Raw genomic sequence first — 23,103 nt, 5'->3', positions numbered from 1 at the left:
TCTTCCTTGCAATGTTCCAAAAATTGCTGCAGGCCAACTGGGTTGCAAACCTTCCTGGATAAGGGAAAACTGTGTGGATAGGGGAGGTTTGGTTTGTTCGAATCAGTGTGTGATGTGGATGTCTACTGGCAAGTCTCCTGCTCTCTTTACACTCAGTTCGTGGCTCACTGGAAAAAGAGGTGTTTCATCTCAAAGGGCTTTTTCCCTTCCTCTTTCTCGCTCTGTTTTAAAACCTTTAAAGCCAGTTACCTTTAAAACATAAATAAACACAGAAGCTTTCAACATTTGTGAAATCCTGAGGTAAGAGCTCAAAGCAGATCTGCCCAGCTTTTAGAGGTAGAGAAAGTTGTGTTTTGTTTAATCCCAAAAACTTCAAGTTGTAAGCAGGAACACAACAAGTTCTGGGAGACTATGAAACTCCCAGGCAGGCCAAGATGTAGGGCTGAAACTGCAGCAAATGAAACATCTAGTAAAAATTACTTCACACTTGCATGAACCTTGTCCCTGACCTGGGAATCATTGAATAAATCAAGATAAGGGCAGATCTTGCCCAGAGAAGCTGTGAATGCCCTATCCCTGGAGGTGTTCAAGGCAAGGCTGGATGGAGTTTTGGGCAACCCGGTCTGGTGGGAGGTATCCCTGTCCATGGCAATGAGTTGGAACTGCATCATCTTTAAGGTCCCTTTTAACTCAAACCATTCTGTATGACTTTTCCTCTACTGATTCTGCCACAAACCAGTTGTGTTGATCTGGATGACGTTGACTCGATTTGCACTCAGTGAAACCAAGGATTCACTCCACTGAGAAGCTGATATTCCTTTCTGATCATTGTTTGTATTTCACTATGCCAGCTTCCACCCAAAGATCTCTCAGGACTTTAAAATCAATGCTAAAGCTCAAAGCCTGTGCTAAATTGATGTTACAACCCAAAGTCTATTGGAGTCTAAGGCAGAGATAAATTAAAGGCTAAATCCAATATCAGACACAGTGGCCTGCACTTCAGGCACTTCATTCACACAGCCGTTGCACAAGGTATGGCAGGGGCAGCCTAAGGAAGTCATCTGGTCCCAGGCTCCTCTTAAAGCAGGAGCAACTCAGTCGGGTTGCTCGGGGCCTTCTCCATCTGAGTTTTCAATTTCTTCAAGGGTACAACCTTTAGCCACAAGCTTTATGAGCCTCTGTTCTAGTGTTTGACCACGTTCACAGTGAAAATATTTCCCTTTATATCTAAAAAGGATTTCTTGTGTTGCAGCTTGTCCCCATTCCTGTCCACGTGCACCTCTGACATGGATCGGGCTTCATCTTCTCCCAGACTCACACAAGATGGCTGAAGGCAGCAAGCAGTAAGAGGCTCTTGCCAGCTAAGAGAAAACACTAAGCCTACAGACACAACTCCTTGGTACCCTGAGCTATCTCATGGCTTCAGACAAGCATCTTCATTTAACCGGGACAGCACTACATTCTTTTACCACAATAAAATCTTTATCTGTAAAAATCCAAATTCTACTGCAGACTGAGATCAAAGTTCATTTTCTGCAAGCCTTTGTTTCCAGTAAATTCAAGAGAACAACTTCTGATTTAATCTGTCCTAGCATAAACATATATCTTAATGTAAACATTAACTTTGATGTTAGAAAGCTTGTACACAGCTCAGTTGTAAACCTTATTATCAGCATGCTTCACATTGGCAATATTTTGTGCATCTCTGTTTAAATTACCAGAAACTATTAAGGTGGAAGGATCATTTCATTGGGTGCCATACAGCTACAGCTCGAATAGGTACTGCCCTACTCACCCACACAGATCTGAATGATTTTTTCACCCGAGAATCTCGAGGTATGTCTCTTTGCACCAGAATACAGAAATTTCCAGTGAGCGCTGAGGGCTGGCCATGTGGCTGGCCGTATTGCCAACGGCATGGGAAGTCCCCATAGCTCTCACAGGCCCTACAAAACTCAGAAAGATGTATGCTCATACTGAGCTTTCTCAAGCCAAAATGGTTCAATTCCAAGTGACCTGGCCTGAAAACAAAACATGTTCGGTTCATATATTTAAAAACAAACAAAAAAACAGAAAATAAACAAAAAAGGTGATGTTCCCAACCAGATGGAACATGTCTGTGGCTATTCCTGAAGCAAACTCCTCCTCCTACTCTTCAGAAGGCACATCCCAGTGAGTTTTCCATCATGAGGATCTGCTCTAGTGAAAAGCTAAATCCTATATATTTTTCCCTTATAATTACTTGCCGTTAGTAGCCCCTTACTAGCACAAGAACTCTGGTCATACTTAGTCATACAAGAGAGCAGACACGCTTTAAAAGGCACAATCTCCAGCCCAGACCACAGTTAGCAAATCCTCAGCATGACTTGAGTTTCTCCATTTGTGGTTTTCTTATCTCCAACTGAATACCGCAGACAAGGTTAATTCAGCATTCCAGGGTCCTCTCAGGCCAGAGGGAATGAACTACTGATGGATCGTGCATTTCTACAGTGGTTTAATGTCTCAAACTTCTAGCAGAGAGATTGAGACTTTAGCAGAGCAGTGTGTGGTGGTATTTTGTATCTTGTGATGACAATTCCCTCATCAGCTTCAGAATGCACGTGACCAGCTGGGGCATTGGTGGATGCAAAGCACATTATCAGATGCTAATTACATTTACTGGTGGCATATGACACCTCAGTGCCACAGCTCTTTGGACTCAAATCTACATGCAGGTTTTGAAAACTGCCCAGGGAATATGTTGATAAAATTTTCACTTTTTCCAGTTAAAATTTCAGGTTGGCAGAAAAGGCCCTCAGGGTTCTGGCAGGCACCAGATCAAATGGGAGTCAAAGTGCCCTTGCTGCAAAGGCTAACAGTACTCAGGGCTGCATCAGGCAAAGAACTGCCAGGGAGCTGAGGGAGGGGAGCCTTCCGCTCTGCTCAGCACTGGTGAGGCCACAGCTGGAGTGCTGGGACCAGTTCTGGGCTCCCCAGAACCTGGACATACTGCAAAGAGTCCAGTGAAGGACCACAAAGGTGGTGAAGGTACTGGAGCATCTCTCCTATAAGGAAAGGCTGAGAAAGCTGAGACTGTCCAGCCTGGAGAAGGCTCTGGGGTGACCTCAGCAGTGCATACAAGCACGAAGTGTAACCCTGTACAAGCCTATTATTGTTCTCTTATGCCACTTTTCATCTACAACTAGTTAAGCCTCTTGAAAACGCTCAAGAGCCAAACTGTAACATTGCAAGCAAAACAAAATAAACAAGAAAAACAAACCCACACTTATTTCACTGAGAATTTTGCCCTAAAATGCTGCTTACTAGCTGAATAACGTAAAACAGATTTGCAAAACCACACCTTCAAACAGGACTGCTTTAACAGGGAAGAACACCTCCTTCCTAAAGCTGGCACACTGCTGTCTTTTGGGAAGGCTGCATGAAACCCACACCGAAAGCTGTCAATATGGGCTGCTCCATCTCAGAGTCAGCCCTGCTTTTGATTAAAATAATTCCAGTCTGCTTCTGGATTAAGGCTCAGATGCAATGCTTTGTGATTCGCTGGCAACCAGTGCCTTATATATTGCTGAATTCTGCCTCTGAAACGAATGAGAGATCCAAGGACTATGCCTGGTTTGGGATTCCCCAAAGGGGCTGCAATAGCAGGAAACCAGCAGTGCTTCACAGCCCTGGGACCACACCTCCCCTCCCTGGCCCCGTTCCTGCTCCAGGAGTAAGGAGTGGCAGTCTGGCAGTCCCACTTCACGCTGCTCCAAGATTCCTCCTCCTGAAAGGGGACCTCAGGCTACTCCTCTGAGCTATCTCAGCTTTGCATTCCTCCACCATGGTGACAGTAACTTATGTAATGGGTGGAGGCCCTTACCCATGCTAACAAACCTCACAGGGTTTGATAAAGCAGGCAACTTTCTTCTGTACCTCCATGCACACTGGAAGCTGGAAATGCATCAAAGGACTAAAAAAACACATCAACTTAAAGATACCCGTTAACATGTGTCACACCCTGACGGGTGCAAGAGAGCATTAACAATTTTTTTCAGGCAGTATTTAAACATTTCTGCTAATACATTTAGTACCATTCCACCCCTGTAGCACACCTAGTATGTTCCTGTATAACCTGACCCATCCCTGTATCCGCAGGGATTTTACTATTCTCAATCTAAAACAATTTCCCCTCATTTCAGCAAATTATGCCATGTTCAAGAATAAGCATTCTTTTGTACTGCCCACAACAAACAACTTTTGCTTCTGACACTTGCAGTTCCTACTGCTGCCATCCTACCCTCAGCTTTACAGCATACTTGACTGCTTCAAACAAAGTCAGCCTCAGTAATGCTCCCCAGCTTGCTGCTGCTCTGTACTGGTATTTCCATAAACTTATCTACATTTATCTGATAGTATTTATGCCTTATGTCAGTAGTTTGGATCCATTCTTAGAACCATATCAAAGGAGTATTCCCTCAGCGTTTTGAGATGAGAAACCTTATAACACTGGGAAACTGCCCAGTGCTACACTGCTCTCAATATTACTGCCTCCCACCAGACAGCCCAGCATCAGATTATTTCTTCACCTACTGCTGGGTTTCCAGTCCCTTAATTTCCTGACCACAACCGTAGCTTTTGTTGACTTGTGCGTATTACTGGGTGTTCAGTCTCCCCATTCTTTGTTACCTACAGGTGTGCTGGGGTTGTACCACAAAAACAGCCTTTGATACAACAAGCCATTTACTGGCTCACCAACTAATGATTCACTTGCTCAGGCTGGCTTGAAAACAAGAACTTCACAGAGCAAAACAAAACATTAGAAAAATGAAAGCTCAAAATATTAGGAAAAATTATTATTATGATTATTTTTTGAGGGGAAAAAAATAAAAGAGAACAAAAACCAGTGTCAGCTCAGACATCAGAGCATGGATTCACTTATATTCATTTGGACCTGACAACCTCCTCTCCCCCTCCTCCTAGGCTCTCTGTTCTTGCACTTTCAGTGTCTGAATGCTTCATGAACACGAGTGGATTTATTCTCACTGTAGTGGCATGCTATCGATATAGAGATGGGCAATAGCACAGATAAGGAAATTTTCCAGAAGGAATTGTGCTTTTGTATACATGCACCACCAGGTCCAAAATGAAGACCCCTTACACACCCTACGTTTCAGAAAGTGCTGAATGATCCTGCCTGAAAATCTAGACTCACCTCAGGTAAATGGTCAATGCTGAAAAAAATAGTGAGCAACAAGGTCAGAGGTTGTGCCAGCAGCCTGTGGCAAAAGACTGTAGGCTAGAATAAAGGGCATTTGCATGTCAAACTTCCATCAAGAGTGGAGGTCAGTGAGAGCAAGGGGCCTGCCCAAGCCTTGAGAGCCCAGCTCTTCATTTCAGCTGTCCTGTGACCTGTACCACCACCCATCAACCAGACCATCTTTCTCCTTACACTGCAGCACAGCCTTCTACCACAGGGCACCTGCAACCATAAATTATGGCTGAGATGAACTAAAAACAGAGGGGGGTTGCTGGTGTCAAAACTGAAGAGGAACTTGGCCCTTCTCATCGTCCTCATGGCCAGCGCACCTCAGGTGCGAGGCAGAACACTGAGACTGCTCCCCTGAGCCGGGCCGGCGAAGTGCAACTCCCATTCACCTCCCGGTAGCTTTTTCCTTTGAGAAATTCTGTCATATCACTGAAGTACTAAAATGGGAAGCCAGTCAACTGGCAGATGGAGGGATCAGAACACGTTAAACCACACACAACATCAGGCAGCTCTCACATTTCTGCGTGGCAGCTCTGCCATGCATCCAGCGTCCTGGGGACAAGACAAAAGAGCAATGCCAGCACATTACCTCCATCTATAGAGTCTGGCAAAGCATACCACCCGTCTGGCTGATTTCTACAGGTAAAGGAGCCAATACATATTTGCTATATATTTTGGCTTTACGTCTTGATTGTGATATAAAACCACAGCCAATTTCAGGCTGGAACCAAGAGAAAAGAAACAAAGCTGACCCAAGAAATATAAGGGAGAGGCCAAGAAAAATGGTGATTTGTAAGCCATTGAGAATGCTGCCATCTCTAGGCACTGCGGGTGCTGTTAATGCATGCGACGATTAACATGTGCCTGAGCAGAGTGCTGGTGCCATTAACAGGACCAAAAATAAATAAGCCTTACAGTTAAAGAAAGACACTCTGTTGTGGAAGGACACAGTGAGCTCTGCACGCCATGCCAAAGGGAGGGAGAGAAGGAGGCATTCCCAGAAGCAGCGTCCCCGAGGCTCCCAGCAGACCGCTAGGCATGGACTGTCGCCCACAGCCAAAACAGACTCTGCAGGAAAACAAGAGGGGAGCAAGCCACAAGGCCAGCGGCTTGAGGAAGGGTACTTGTGAAGTCTGTCAGTCTTCCAGCACCATCAAGTGACTTGATTTTCCTTAAGCCCCTTAACCGCCTGGTTGGCAGGTCTGCCTCGCGTGACAGCTATCCACAAAGGAAAGCTCTCACTCAGTCTGCTCCAGAGCAGACAGAGCTAATCGGTACATGGTGGCTTTAACTGATCTGGCACTGCTGAAATCCCTAGAAGTAAGACATAATAAAGGCAAAGCAGCCACAAAGCCCCACGTATCAAACCGCTTTTAGTGGTTAGTCTAAGGAATCATTCAGAGATTAACAGCAGGGGTTAGAGCCCTGCCCTGGCCAGCACATGCCTGGGGATATGGCAGGCTGGGCACTAGCAGTGCTCCTCTTAACTGAGTCACATAGAGCCTCCTGCCAACTGGCTCTTGCTGACAGCTGAAGGCTCTGTATTGTCTGGCTCATAGCCCAATGACCAATAACCCCCAGTTCAGAGACACCAAGCTTTACTGAGGCCATCAAACCAACCACAATGCAGTGAATAGGCTAAACCTCTTTCTCTTGGATGCTCTTTTCCCCTGCAGCCTTCAAAGCTAAGGAGATGGGATTCCTGGGTTCTTGCCACTTTGGATACCAAAGATATCACCCAACCCCAAGGCAAAGAGAAAGCTGAAGCACATCATGACAGAGAGAGGACAGTCTACAGGAACGTCAACCTTCCTGAACCTGGACATGCAACACGCCATGAATGCTGTCCATTCTGTGCCCATGTCCCCTCTCTGCATATGACCCAGGTACATTTTGCAGTGTGACCCATTCTGCTGTCCCCCTCCATATACCACTATGCTTCCCTCCCAGCCTCACTACAGAAAAACCAGTAAGCTTTCAATCACTCCCTAATAATAAGCAGGTAAAGACACATCCACAGACAGAAACAGCTGAGTTCAAGCTGAAGTTGGAAGCAAATTCAAACACTCCCCTGGCTGCCACAGTTTTTAAGGTGACCAGCTCTCTGCTCTTCTCCCACAGCATCTAAGAAACCTTCATCATGGTATCAGGAATCTGGCAGGAGGAAAACATGGCAGCAGACTCCCTGTCCATAAGCCGATTCAGCTTGTTCTGAGGGGGGTCAGTGCCTTAGGCTCAGACAGATTAAACTAAACCTAATGAACTCTTCTAATTCTTCTAACTTCTGCTCCAAGATCCTAAGATCTTCAAAATCAATGGGGGCCGTTACCACAGGGCTGAGAGGAGCTTTGGCCTCCAGTTGACTTTGCAGCTATTTAACCAGTCTGACTGCAGTTCAGTTGGGACTATACCATAGCCACACTTATTTTTATTTTCCCTTCTCACATCATTGCACACTAATATGGCCAGCTAGCGATGCCTGAAAGGCACTGACATGCAGATCAATAAGACTTGCGTTTACTGTTACATTCTGCCATACCCAGGAGCCTGCTTTTTTCACTCCACGTAGAGATGCCAGTTTTCTTAATAATATGCCAGCTTTCTTGGCTTGCATGTTATATTTCTTGGTTCAAGCTTTATCCATTTCTGTGTGAGTAGTAGAAGCTTCACAAATAAATGAAGCACTCCTGTGCTTTAACCACCAGACCGTGCTCCTCCTACAGTGCACTTAGCAAGGAATGACAGAAGGAATAATCCAAGCCACAGAAGGCTCAGTTTACCTGGCTACAGACACATACAGCAGCCTCCTCTATCAAGTCAATCCCTCCACCACAAACACATTTCCTTCAGTGAAAAGCAGTGTTTGCACCCTCATTTTCCTTTGTCAATTCTGCTGGGGTAGGATACGCTTGGTGGTGAGGTGAAGGAATGCAGGAATGACCCTGCTGATGGACACTGCTGTAGGGACAGGCTGAGCCTTACCTTTCCTCAGCCCCAGTCCCTCCTCTGTGCTGGTGCAATGGTTTCCTGAGGGAGGAAGGAGCTCTGAGTGGTTTCAGATGTACCTTTTCATCCATGAATATTTTATGGTCAGCTCACAATTACCTTTCAGCAGACTGGTGGGCTTGTGAATAGATCAAACCATCAGATCGTAAGCACCGAGTCTCTGGACCCAAAATAATTATAACTGTGCTTGTCTGGAACCGAATGATGTGGGTTTATCCAGTGGGACAGGGCTATGTTAAGTACATCTATGCTCTACAACGTTAATATCAGATGTTCATACAGAGCACATATCATAACCGTCAGTCCCTGGCATATGATCCTGTCTTAGAGCACACAGTTTGTATTCTCCACATCTTTATTTTACCTGGCTTGTCTTTTCTTGTCGTTACCTGAGATAATCAAAGGACGATCATCAAGAATTTTGCTAGAACTTGAAACAGAATCACAGAATTGAAGGGGTTGGAAGGGACCTCAAAAGATCATTGGGTCCAACCCCCCCTGCCAAAGCAGGTTCCTCAGAGCAGGCTGCCCGGGTAGGCATCCAGACGGGCCTTAAATATCTCCAGAGAAGGAGACGGAGAGAAGGAGAAAAAAAGAAACGATCACAGAATAAGTAGATGGTGACTGAAAAGCAACAGGATCAAATAACCACTGAAAGCTTTTGTAGCACAGGTATTTTTGAAGTAAAGGGGAAATACTGATGAAGTTCTGGCACTTCTCCTCTCATCTGGTCAGAAACATAGACAAAACTGCCTTGTGATATTGAACCAGTTTAATGCACTAGCGAAGTAAGTTCCCCACTCCTTATTTCAAGCTTCACTGTTGCCAGATTATTAAGCTGGGTCTTTTTTTCCTCTTGATTACTATTTTTTAAATGATAGCAGTCAGGAATCTGCCTCAGAAGCTATCATCCGTTCCTGAAATGATTCTTGTACAACCCCAGAAAAGATTTTTTTCAGTTTAAACATCATGAGCTAGAGTCCCAAAATACACAGCCTGTTTGTCTATGGCAGAGTCAGGAACCAAGTCCAAAATCCTCCAGCCCAAGCCCTAGCTACCAACCACAACTCTTTCTTGAGAGGCAACTGTCCTGTTACAATGGCAGCACAAAGTCCAAATTTATATTTCCCTGTACAAAAGCTGTCAAGAAAACCATCTTAGGAGTAAAGGAAACATATCATGACCCTTAATTTAATCAGGAGATGTTGTCTCCTGGGACACAGAGCTGAGCCAACTGGGGTTAAAAAAGATAATGGCAGGAGCAGATTCCATTTATCTTCTCCTTTATACTGCCCCTCCCAGGGCACAGTCTCTCCTGCATTTCACTCCTTTTCTTCCTCCTGTTTCTAATAGGACAGAGCTCACTGCAGAAGGGTTGCTATTATAAGACATTCTGGCTCAGTGGCTAAGGCACAGCTCTGGGCTCTATCCCTGGCACAACCACAGTTCTGCCACAAGACCTGGGCACCTCATTTCACTTTCTTGTGTACATCTGGGGAGAGGAGAGGGAAATGAAGACACATCTGGTTCCTTTTGCTTGAAAACTCATCTAGGCTGTTCTTCGTGAGGTTGAGTGGAGGTCAGGTCAGTACGACTGCAGGCTTGGATGTGGGTTTTAGGTATGCTAGCAATATAAATGATAATGATCTAAAACCCATCTGTGCAAAGGTAATGCTTTGAAGGACGGAGTTTCACTCCATGGTCAACAGGCTGGGGATCTGTAGGTGTGGAATGTCGGGAGTCCTGGCCATTGCTGGGAAGTGAGGAAAGGTAAAGCAATGACTGCTGCACAGAGGACGCCTTGCAGAACAATTCTGACTTCACTAGGAAAGCGTATCTTTCCATTTCCCGCTGTTTTTATGCTTCTTCTTTTTAGCCTTTGTTTCAAAAATAAAGATTTGTAAAAAAAAAAAAAAAAAAAAAAAAAATTATCTCCTCCACTGGACTCTTCCCTTCTTTCCATCTCTAGGTCATACTCATCTTGCTTGACACTTACACCCTTCCTAACATGTACTTCTCCATCTTTGCAGTCTGATTGCTTGCTCAAAATCCTCCATTCAGTCCTCTTAAGATGCCTCCCCACCCGCATCATCTCCTCACATTGTGCATCTACATTAACAGGATAAAAAGCAAAAATAAGAGTCCACCCATTACAGTTTTCTCCACAATGCCCAGAAGGATCTGTGCTCGAGGCATGTTTTAAAAATCATTGTAAATCAGGAAACAGCAAGGTGGAGCGAAGGGAAATTGGAAAGAACTCTCAACTTACAAATGTATAATGCAAGACCAGGGGCCCTTGCTCCACTTTAATCTTGCCAACTGTTACGAGAGCAAGTGCCACAAACAAAAAGTCATTAGTATGACTAAACATTCAGTATTTATAGAGAAGTAGCATTAGAAGACAAACAGTTTGAGCAGTGCTCTTAGGCTAGTTGTTCATTGCTTTTTCCTGAATGTGGTCTTTTATTCCAGCATTAATTGTGGCTGTAAATCATTCCCAACCTGCTTTGGAATGAATTTACACATGCATTTGAAAGCACAGCACATTTATACATACAAGCCATAAGGCATTCAGCAACTCCAGCAGTAAAAATACCCATCCATCCATCAGGAATCAGGCCCACAGAAGATTTAAAAACAAAATTATCGTTGAAGTATTTTCTCTGCCTGCTGCCAGAAGTGGCTACAGCTGCTTCTGCATCATCTGGAGGACACTGGAGTGGGCGAAGTGGTCACTAACAGGTGTCATTGGGACACCTCATTGCATCAGGTACTTGTGCCAGGAAATGTTTTGTCTCACAAGGGACAAGACCTGGAGATCTTGAAAAGATGTCCAGAAATGATCCTTGGTAAGGCTGAGCAGTGAACATGATGGGGAAGGAACGTGGACACCTAACTCTTGTCTGTGACCATCCAGGTCAAAAAGGTAGAAGCCAAAAAAGCTGGAAAGGAAAAAAAAAAATGCTTGGATTTCTTTTTTCCTATGTTGCAATATATCAGCCCCCAAGAGGAGAATGTTATTTGTAACACCTGGGGTGCACATTCTTCTGAGAGCCTAGGACGTGGAGGCTTGGCAGGCAGGTAGAGTGACCCTCTCATAGCCTTCCCCTTTTCTGTCAGCTCTAGCAATAAGGAGGTTAAAAAAAAAAAAAAAAAAAGAAAAAGAAAAAAAAAAAAAAAGAGCTTGTTAAGTCTTACACTGCTTCCAGATCAAATTTTTATCCTATTTCACTTTGGAAGTCTCTTGAACAAGCTCAGTGTTTCAAAGCTGAGGCTGCAAATCTCCCAGGGCAGGTTCCTGTGTTTAATAAACTGTTTTGACTGGAATTCAACGAGAAAGTAAAGATTTCTGTTGGCCTAGCCATAGAAAATGTGGCCCAGATCTGTAACCCCATATCTGACCATAAAAAAAAAGAAAAAAAAAAAAAAAGAAAAAAAAAAAAAAAAAAAAAGGATTTCTCAGAAACATTGGCATGAGACTAGCTCTGCTTCCCCTGAAGTCAATAGAAAAAAGTCTCATCATCCTTAATGGAAATACCTGTGTCTAATTTTTTATTTGGAAAGAAGGTGCTGGAAGGAGATGCCAGAACCCCAGCATAACAAACCTGTAAGTTATATAGAGGTTCAGCTACTGGGCAGAAGAACTTCCAGTTTACTCTTTTCAACCATTCCACCACAAAATTAACCCTTTAAGTGCTTCATAGCCTAAGAGCATGCTGAATGCTGACAAGCAGGGAAGCATACAGGGACCAAAATACCACTAACGTGAGCAATGCTTATAATTTGCTTAGCGTAAGATGGAGCTGTGACTCGTGCGATTCAGCCTTTCTTGAATGACTTGGGTGAAATTTCGGTGCTGCCTGGGGACCCTCTCAAGTTCCCCTGGTGCCTCACATCCACAACCTTCATGCACGAGGCTGAACATCAGCCCCGTTAACTGCACCAGAAGTCCTGGAAACGGGACAAGACCTTTCTCCTGCCACTGCAGTGAGACATGCAGTGCTTCACACCATTCTCTTGGTGCCTACACTTTCCATCCTACGGCACAGAGACACAAAAATAAATAGTGCATCAAGACAGTGAATGTCTCCCGGGATTTCACTAAATCAAAAATGAAACCTAAGCTCAGCAGAGACCCTTTCAATCTGACAGGTCTTGTTTTCTTTAAGTTTCATTTTTCTTCCTCTAACACAAACATGACCTACCATTCGCCCAAATTCAAACCTGATGTAGACTTTCAAAAACTGTTTCCAGCTAACTGTGATACTCAAATAGCAGTCTGTCTTTTCCCATCTATTCTTGTTAATGTCTCTATTCACCAAACTTTCCCTCACAATTAAATTCCCATGTCTGAAAGTTAAAGTGACAGAAGCGAACAGCCCTGATTTAAGAATTAGTCCTCACATTTCTGCCAGCATGGATGGAAACAGACACAGCCTTTACAGGCTGGAAGTTCCACTGTCAAAGTTTCCAAAATCCACCTGTTTTGATTTGTATGGTTTGTGTGCAGCAGGCCAGACAGTAAATATAGGGATTTCATTTCCCCTTTGATTTCAGCACTTCTTTTCTATTAACTGTCCCATTTCCTGATTCACCTACATCAAAGTTAGCAAAATAAAAACACTCCTGAAAGCCTACAAATCAATCCTTAACTTAAGATGATCTGTTCACTAACACCAGAAGGACTGGCTGAAATTTTTAAAGGATTGAATGGCATACATGGTTATTTTTACAGCAAACTCAACAGTTATCCCAGGATTTCAAAACTCTTTGTAAAAATAAAAAATAAAATTAAAAAGGTGTTTATTTATTTCATTTTACAGTATATATTACTACTAGTGCTAGTTAGAAAATGTATTTCTGCTACCTTGGATAATAGTGAGATCAATAATTCAACTATAGAAAAATGTGCCCCAAATAATTTGAATTTAAATTTGTACTTCCACGTCTCCTGAGACACATCATGATCTCCTCACATAGGGAAGCAAATGAAGTACATCATTAGAAACCAAGTCTTGCCAGAAATTCCAGACAAGAAGGCAAAATCTTCTCAGAAGACAAGTCAGTTTCCGCTCGTGTTGTTCTGCAGCAGAATTCAAATAGAAACGTTCTGCATTAAATGCAATTCCTTAGTTTGCAGACAGACAAAATTCTCTACTGAAAGCACACATCTCCATTGATTTGGGCTTTTATACTTGTCAGAGACCAATTCTATTTAAAACAACAACAACAAAAAAATCACCAAAACTTTTATATGAGTTAGCTACACACAATAACAAATAGAAAACTGAGACCCAGAAGCAGTGGTTAGAGACCAACTTTGCGGTAGACCTGTGAGCTACATCTGCAGCATTTACTCTGACAGTCACCAGTGATTAGCTTGATTCTGATCTCTTGTAGCCAAGTCTGGCATCAAAATGAATATCCTGGCCAGTGGAATTTCCTTTGGATTAGTTCAGAAATTTTCTCTCTATTCCTTTGTAACATGACATCATCAACAGCAAGCAAACCAAAAGGGATTTATTCCAAATCTCCCATAAATTTGCATAACACAGAACCAGATTAGATGTATGGTAAACCTGGTATAAAATGGAGTAAGTGAAATCAAAGTCTAGCCAGAAGTTGCAATAGAAGAACTACCAACACAAGAACACAGAGTTACTTATTTTATTATTATTATTATTGGAGACTGGGGAACACCAAGGTCCTAAGAAAATATCAAAGGTCTGCTGGGGCAGCAATTCTTTCTCTGTGTGTTTGTGCAGTACCTAGAACAAGAGATTTCCAGTCTCAGCTGGAGAAGTATATAGTCATTAAGGCACCGGTAGTAGTACCAAGAGTTGTGTAATACCCTCTAGATAAGATGTACTCCAAAGGCATCATAGTCTAAATGAAGAACACAAAGCATTGGAAGAAACAACTCTTATTTATACCATCTACAGGTGAAAGACCTACATCCAGAAATCTGGACAGGGTCACATACAACCAAGAACCAAATCAGTATTTCCTCAGTCCCAGCCTAATACTTCAAATGCAGGCCATGCCATCTCTCAAGGACAAAATCATAAGCATGAAAGGCATCCTTTTGATTAATTAACAAATCACCTACCATCAGATGTTTTTTTATGTCATAAAAAGATTACTTCTCTCATAGAAGCAGATTTCCTCATTAAATAATCAGACTAGAACATGTCTTAGCTTGCACTGAGTTATGACTATACGGAATGTACAGCTCACACCCTTTAAAATAAGTTTCAGCATCTTGGGCTTCAGTGACACAAGAATAACCAAAGGACAATTGTAGGACAATTGTTTCTTTAATGTCAGACAAGCTTTAATGTAAATAAAAATGCAGAATAAAGATTTCTACTACTTACCAGCACACTGGTTGTTTTCATCCAACTGGTACCCAAATCGACATATCAGAGGTCTTGTAACAGTAGGGTAGTTAGGAACTGGGCCTGGTGCTGGGGGCGGTGGATAAATATTTGAGTAAGGATTCAGATATGGTGATCGATACACTGGGTTTGTTCGGGGTACACATAAATAGCCACCATTCTGGTTGACACACACCATATCTCCTCTACAGGCCTCAGGAATAGTCCGACATTCATCAATATCTGGAAGGAAATTGCAGAAGTTAAGTGAGTGATTGCTTCTTAGCGTGAGCTATCTGAAAAACAGTTAATTTTTTTTTTTTTAATCAAGACTTTGCTAAAAATTTGATACTCTCTTTGAACAGAAGGGCTAATCTTTCTTTGCAGATCCTTGCTTTAAAGTTAGATTGCACTAGATCAGGAAACTTCCCATATATTCCATATATCCTGTGTTCTACTTGTTTTAATTCAGCATTAAAGGGAGAGGGGAAAGCCTGCTTTGTTATTCTATAAATGTTCGGTTTTAACACTGATTTACACATGGCTACAGCATGCTACCGCCTATTCCTGCTAGTGGGTCTGTCCAAACCACAACATGCAGATCAGGATTTCAAACACTGGTGGCTTGGTTTGCCCAGCTGTGAAACTTGGATTCTGATTTGGAACTCCCAAGCTCCCTCCCACAGAAAAAGTTAGGGATGTTCAGATCTGGGGACGTGGTTCAGGCCTCTTTCTTGTTCCAATTGAGATTGTTGTTGAATCAAATTTAGAAAGATACGAGTGGTTTACCCAAACTGAATGTTTGTTTGGTTCTCAGAGCACAGAAGCATTTGACTGCCATGACAGAGCAAGCAGCCTGCTGCTCATTTTCCCCCTCATTGTTTGAGGGACTTTAATTCACACAGAAGATGCTGCCCTGGAGACTGAGAGCCTCCCTTCGCATTCATTTATGAAAAGGTGCTATAGGGTAAAGTGAATGTTTCCCTACACCTGCTTCACTGATTGTCCTAGAGTTTCAACACAGAGCAGTAATAAACTTTATCTGGGGCCTGCAGGTACAGAACACTGAGTTTGGAGGAGACAGAGAAGGAGGATGAACAACCCTTGTTATTTAGCAATGCGACTGAGCTCCCAAACTCATTTCACTGCATTACAAGTATTTGGGAAGCACTGACAGCCAGTTAGTATCCCCGTGTCACAGATCGATATATCCTTGGGCTATGTAAATGCACACACACATTTATATATATACACACATGTATTTATTCACACACACATTTATCACACAGCAAGGACTTTTCACCTAAAACATACCAAGAACAGCACAAAGTTAACAAAGGCAGTGTTTCTGAACCCCGAATTAAGTTCATTGATGTAATTAAAATCCTACCTAAGCATTGCCCAGAGGCACGGTCCAGGTCAAACCCATTAGTGCATTGTTGCTAAAAGGAGAAAACAAAGGACACTCAGTAACTGTGAAATCAGACAGCTGCAGAGTCAGATGCTCACCTGGGTTATCACGCTTAGTAGAACTGTTCAGCACTACACCAGAATGTTCAGGACACCAAAATAAAGTCCCTTCCCTAAAGGACAGGCAACGAGGAATGAACCAGAGACCTCCAGCGCCTGACAGCCCCTTAACCCAGAAGGCCACTTCCACAGGTGGTGATAGTTTCAGGCTGTTACTCTCTGCTGGGATATGCTGGGATAGCCAACACCTGATGTGCCACACACTCCCTACCAGGAGTTAACACAGAAGCTGTGTTCTTCTATTTTGGGATCTTGTTTTTGCCAGAACAAGGGGGCATCAGTTCAGAGGTACTAGCTGACTTCTCTAACATGCTTTGAAACTCCACATGTAGATGGTTCAGTACATAACTCTCGAGAAGCTAGCCAGCTGACCTGAAGCCAGAGTTAAAACACAAACTTAAAAAAGTAAGGCTTTTAGTTCACACAAAACATTTAGATTTTTAGGGGATAAATCTGTACACAACATGTGTTCTATGCATACAAAGTCACTGGAAACCTCGTTTCTTCCTATCCTACACTGCTGGTCAGGGCTGGAACCTGGAGTCTTCAACACCTAATCCATGTTCCTCAGCATTTCTAACTAGTGACTTTTGTCAAAACCCATTAAAATGATTCCCTGTTCTCCCTAGTTTTTGACAGACCCTTTGGGCATGTGGCAGTGGGCCACGCAGTCGACACAAGTCGATCCTTCCAGTAAGTGGGTAATGGGAAGGCAGGTGGGCAAGAGACATCAAGAAAACAAAAACCACTGAAGGAACCAGAGGGTACGTGGTGGGAGTGTATTCAGGATTCCTCCTTTTTTGTTGTTGTTGTTAAATGCTAAAGACACTCATTTTGGACTCTGTGGAAAAAAACAACGGAAAACCTTAAAGTACTTTGCATATGTTTGGAGAAGTAGCGAATTGTAGGTTGGAGACAAGGTGTGAGATAGATTAGTCAATGGAAGTGGGCCACTGCAAAAGCTGGGAGGGGACATGACACGAAATACATGGCACTATTGGAACTGCACCTGCCATTTGCATGCCCAAATATACAGAACCACTAGTAATAGTGTCAAACATGTGGGAAGGAATTCTGCCTTCATTTATTTTGGCATTACAAGATACTTTGGTATCACGGTGGGGAAGGTATTCTGATGAGTGAATGTATAATCAGCCTCACGTTTTAGAGAACTTACATACTCAACCTGTTCTTATTTTCTCCTGTGCTGTAGTTCACACACTACAACTAGGTTAGATGGAAAAGTTGGGTTAGTTTTTAACAAAATTATTTTTTTCCACAGTAAACCATGATTCAGAAACACTGAGACTATTGTAGAAGTGATTTCAACAGTTTTCTTAAGCTTTATTCTAGAAAAGTTTCCAATATTGAAATGACCTGTTTCAATATCTTCAGAAAGAATTTGTTGCTATCATTTGGTTTCAAGTTGTTTTTTTGCTTGGACTTCAAAATTAATTTATGGTACAAGATGTTTCTATTAAAAAAAACATTGGAAATAATATTTTTTAAATTATAAAAACAAACCCTTAAAGACATCTCAAAAATTCTCGAGGGGCATGAAAAGCATTTCCCATACAGATCCAATTTTCACAAAAATATCAGTAAGCACGCCACATGCAGGAAATTTTCAACCTAACAGAAGAAAAACACAACTACTTTTCAAAGTCTTTTGGCAAAGGTATTTAGAAACACAGCTCTGGACATTGAGCATATCTGGATTATCAACTAGGAATCCAAGCTTAACATGCCTTTGGGAACTGTTTTTCTTAATTTAAAGTCCACTTGGAGCCCAAGAACACAAAGAACTAATGCTTCTGCTATTTCAAGAACTGGACTGCTCTACTTCCATCCACCCTCAAAAGCCCTGCATCTTGAACAAAAATGGCTTTGGGCACAAATTAAAGCGAAGCCCTAGCTAGGATGCAGTCATTCAGGCTTGCAGTCCAAAAACAAAGTCTTAAGATTCTGCCAGACTGCTATGCACAGAACATGCCTGTTTACGTGACTGAGTTTTCCAAACATTGGTGTTCCCCATCACAGAACTGAACTGTCCCTGCTCTTGTGGGATGACTTTTCTTATTTCCTTTTTCAGACATGTTCAGTTCAGAAGCAGAATCAGGTTTTTAGTGAGGTCCAGGTTTCTGCAGGGATATTTTGCTGAGCTGGCAAGGATGAGTCAAAAAGCTAAGTCCTTGTTCAACTCCAGAATCCTGCTGGCTCCAAGTCCTCCCCTCTAAACCCTTAGACCACACAGCTTCCTTTTCATGTAAACCCCAGACCACAGAGCTTCCTATTCACCTGTTAGCCAGTTAAGTCTCATGCCATATAGTGCTTCAGTATAAAACAGTACAGAGATCTCTCTGTGCACCTCTCACCTGTGCTTTTCCAGGGTTCGAAAGGCAGACGGCCAGTGTGAAAGCAGTCAGTATCCTGTAATGTGCATAGAAAATAGGCTGAAAACCTTCTGATATCCAGGCTCGTTATACAGAATTAAATACACACGGACAAGTTAATCTGTAGTGACACTTCAGTGCATTCCAGAGTTTTGTCAACATGAATTTGGCCTCTGGAGAGAGAGCAATATGATTGTGGGCCAGATTCAGATCTCAGAGTCATTAATTTTGCTATGGTTTTATGAAATTGGGATCAGAATTGATTTGTACATAAGTATTCACTAATATTTTCTTTTAATACCACCCCACGCAGTAGCTGCTTAATGAACAAACACATAATATTCAGTAAAGCATTTTTGCCTCTCTCTGACACCTTTCTTTTGACAATATCCAAGTTCTTCATGCACACTGTGCACATTTTACAGATGGGTAAACCAGCACATGGGCCCTTCCTAAGCTCACAGAGCAACTCATTGGCAGGACTGCAGGCTTGTCATGCAGGAGGTCCTGAATCCACGCCAGTTGCGCTAGCTGCTAAACCGCACTTCATCCCCAGGAGACTATATCTGAGATTAATCCATTTTCTTGGGGCCAGATTCTGTCCCTTTCCTCAGTCTTCAGTACTACATTGCTCTGCAAGTAGACACACTGTGCCAGGTCATCAGCTACTAGAAGCTGCTATCTTCAGTGGAGACTTCCCCAGTCATCTTAGCATCTAGCGGGACTTGCTGGGTCTCTTCACTGCAGCTGAGAGAAGAGGGTCCCTCGCTAACAGAGCTCTGTGGCTATATAGTGGACTCTTTACCTGGAGCATGAAAGCTCTCCGGTCAACCAACCCCCCACCTCCAAGTAGGAAAGCAGGAAAGGACAGCAAGAAATACCTTTTTTTTCTCTGTACTACAGATTTCAGTGTTTTGCCTCTGCCTTATAGAAAATTTCTTCTCAATACTATTAAACCCCCACCTTGTTTAGCTTGGATTCTAGTTCTGAACGGCAATTGTATACATTTCCCACAAAACCAGCACAGGAAGCACAGGATATTTTAGGTAGTCTCAGTTCTGCTACTCCACTAAGCTGCCAACTTTCTCTCTTAGAGCTGTCTCCGATTTCCAGTGCAAACTGAGCCGCTGAACAAGACCTACAAATGCATCAGACAAAACCATGCACCAGCAGAGACCGACACATTTGGACACATTTGCTTGAAATGTGGAAACAGGCACAAGCTCTGAAAAGTAAACACAAACCCTAAAATGGTTGTTCGTAGTGCTGCGGAGGCAGATCGTGCTTGTTGGCAGCCTCTAAGTGACAAGGAAAAGCAAATTCTACACAGACTTTTCTGTAAGAGTCGGATGCAAAGCATTCAAAGTACAGAGTTATCTATTTAGGCTTGCACTTCATCTATTAATCCTTTAAATTTTTTTGAAGATGTTTTAAATCTGGCACTGGGTATAAATTCTGCACACTCACTCTGTGCATAGCAAGGGCAGCACTAGAAGGAAATACAACAGGTTATAGCTGTGTGTTAACATACATAGCGACACGGGTGCACTTCACGGTGTTGCAGAGCAGTACACACTAGCAAAATCTGCCATAAAATCAGTCAGACAGAACTCGTACTTTTCTAGGCGGTCTTTAGTTTCCGCTGTTACAAGATGATATATTCTTCCCTCCTGGGGTGGGGGTGACCTTATTGCCTCATACGTGTTCTGTCTGCAGCCACCATCGCAGTTTGCCCATTATTTGAGATCTCAAATCTGCTCAAGAATTATCAGCAGACATACAGCACAGCCTATCAATGCTTTATTCAGCTGGTCACAGCAGCTCGTCCAGCAGGCAGAGTATTTTAAACTAGTAATTAACTTCTGCAATAGTAACTAATTAGCTTCAAATCAATCACTGCAGCCAGGGGGCTTGTTTGCAGTTGCAATTCAGCACTCCCACCGATATTGGGGTTCTTAAAGTGGAGGATATAAGCACAGATTAAGAAGAAAATCTTCAGAGATAGCACAGTTTTAATAACAGACAGATTGTCTTTCCCCACCTCTAACCATTGAGATCCCGTCTCTTTGCAAATGGATTTAGCAAGTGGATTGGCATACTGAATCCTTGCCACAGATATTTTCCACAAGTAAGTTTCCCTTCAGTAAGTAAAGAAGTTTCATGCATAGCACTTACCTTTTTAATCCTTGCATGTCCAAAACTGTTGGGGAAAGGTGGAAAAAAAACAGAGCCTGTGCTGATGAATAACTAGAAAGTGTTTCCAAACATTACCCTCTGCTAGCACTTCAGTTCCTCAGTCATTTATAGTCCAAAGAATGAAATAGCAAGTAATGGAGAAGATCGGGAGCAGTCTGTACCTCCTCAGACACTGGAGAGAATACAGAGAAAGCACCTGGTTTTGCTTAGTTCTCTTCTGTAATTCAGCATTAAACCAATTGGAGGAGGAATGTTAAAAATGAACACTTCATTTTCTAAGTATGTTAAACAATGCAAATGGGGGCCTCAGCCTGGGACAGCTGGTTTAGATTACAAAGCTCACCAACTGGCTAGACTCCTCACAACAATCTCGAGGAGCCTGCCAGGATAAAACACTAACAGCTTGAAGGAAAGCCTCTCCCGCTGCAAACTTCACAGTTAAATGTGCCTCAGAGCAGAGAGCACCGTTATTGGACAGAAACTCTTATCAAGGGACCGGAGAAGGGAAGGGATTGTTTTCCTTGTTCTGAGAACAAAAAAGTCAGGCTTTTTTGAGGCCCTCTAACCGGTGTCTCGGACGATGAATATGCAACACTCACTGCTTCATGCCAATGGCATAGCGATGAAAGTTCTGACCCTCTGGGAGGTGAATAACTTGAATTCATAACCATCACAGCTACAGGAACTATATTGCTTAGGGATTACTTGAAAACAGGAATAAACAAATTAAACATTCAAACAAAAGCAAATGGTCTGTCTACAAACACTGGCCCTTTTCAAGTTGACCCCGTGCTTAAGGGAGCTTGTGAAATGCAATTTCTCAGGAAAGATGATTCCTGCAGATCTCCGGTTATGACTGAAGAGGAAGGAAATAAAGTACTTTTTCAGGTGTTTTGCAACTTTGTCACAGGCAGATCTTTAGCAGGTCAAGCAGTACACTTATGAGATGTGAGCAATCAGATGCTGCAAAGATTGTGCTAGATCCACAGATGAACACTAAAATTAAATGCAGACATAGACATGAAATGAATACTTACAGTTTTTGTAGACGCTTCCATCTTAGGAAACCCTTTATTCTCAAGAAACATGAAAGGTCCGACATGATAAAATCTATCACACGTCTCTCCATTATGGACTGAGAAACTAAGAAACAGAGTTGTTAGAACAGATATTCATAAAAATGGCTTCTAAGTGTGGATAAACATCTTTACATACAAAAATATAGCTTCTTCAAGGCTGTTGAGCACCCACAAGTCATATTTATGTCAATGGAAAGCACAAGAGCTCTGTATGCAACTAGTTGCAATTGTCCAAATGATTTTTCAAAAATTACAGTGCCAGAAGCTCAGTGCCACTTTTGACAGCTTGTCTCTCAGTGACTTCCTTACATCACTTGTGTTGTGTGGAAAGTTAAACATTTTCCTAGTGTCAATATATTTGCAGATAAACAAGAACCAATTAATTTATTTTGAATAGACTTTCCAAAACTTACCAAAAACCCACAGAAGATACTTGTGAACAATCCAACCGAGCACATTGAGAGTAAAGTTTTGTCGTGGATCAGAAAACCAACAGAAGTTGGAAAGCAAGGACTGGGCAAGTTTTGCTTGTGGTAAAGGTTAACTGTTAGTTATACCATTGTTCCATCTTAGATCTAGTGTTGCTCAACACACTCGGTGATCTGGAGAGCTAGCAAGCCTAAAAGTAGCATCACTTTCTCTATTTTAGGTGTATGAAGATCTACTGAAACTGTTAGAACCAGCTCTACAGCAAAGTAGATGTTCTGAGGATCCATATTTCTGGATGAAGGACTTGTTTCTTACATTTATTGATGCTTCACTTCCTGATTCGCTGATTTTTTCTCACCTTACATGGCAAAATCATAGTATGCATGCCAGAATCCCTGTATGGGTTCAGCACAAATCTGCTCACAAAGAAGTGCCCCAGATGAAAGATTCCTGATTCATCAGCCAACGGGAAGAGGTGCTCCAGCGCTGGAGAGAGGAGATGAATCCAGATTTGATCACCTAAGCGGCTCCCTTAAGAATGTTTTGCTTTTTCCTGACTCCATCAGATAGATTGAGTGGATAAAATTGAGAATATAAAAAGCATATGAAACCACAACTTGGGCTAGTTCAGAGTGTGGTGGGTTTTATTTTTATATTTTTTCCTAAATAAAAGGATTTAATGTTATGGCTAAGTGAAATTTTTGCAGTACCTTTCAGTAACTACAATCAGCCACAAAATAATGAGGTGTAGCCACACCCTTCTCACATCTTCCTTTCATATGAAAAGTTGCAGAAAGGGAGATATTTGCGGTACACAACCTCTTTTGTTCACCCCATAAATGGAC

The 23,103-nt window shown here is 42.5% G+C and overlaps 1 protein-coding gene across 1 annotated transcript in view; it reads right to left on the bottom strand.

The window, feature by feature from the left end:
- FBLN5 (fibulin 5) overlaps positions 1-21,184 on the bottom strand; it is a 54,056-nt gene extending 32,872 nt beyond the window's left edge. Inside the window, exons 1-4 of the mRNA XM_032188083.1 lie at positions 20,730-21,184; positions 18,537-18,591; positions 16,022-16,073; positions 14,632-14,874 (exon numbers count right to left, since the gene is read on the bottom strand). Coding sequence (XP_032043974.1) covers positions 14,632-14,874; positions 16,022-16,073; positions 18,537-18,591; positions 20,730-20,746 — 367 coding nt within the window. The 5' untranslated portion in view covers positions 20,747-21,184. The remainder of the gene's footprint in view (positions 1-14,631; positions 14,875-16,021; positions 16,074-18,536; positions 18,592-20,729) is intronic.
- Positions 21,185-23,103: the final 1,919 nt, after the last annotated feature.

The sequence above is a fragment of the Aythya fuligula genome, chromosome 5, assembly GCF_009819795.1.
Source record: "Aythya fuligula isolate bAytFul2 chromosome 5, bAytFul2.pri, whole genome shotgun sequence".
Lineage (NCBI taxonomy): Eukaryota > Metazoa > Chordata > Aves > Anseriformes > Anatidae > Aythya > Aythya fuligula.
The sequence above is the reverse complement of the archived record's forward strand: the minus strand, read 5'-3'. Positions and strand labels throughout refer to the sequence as shown.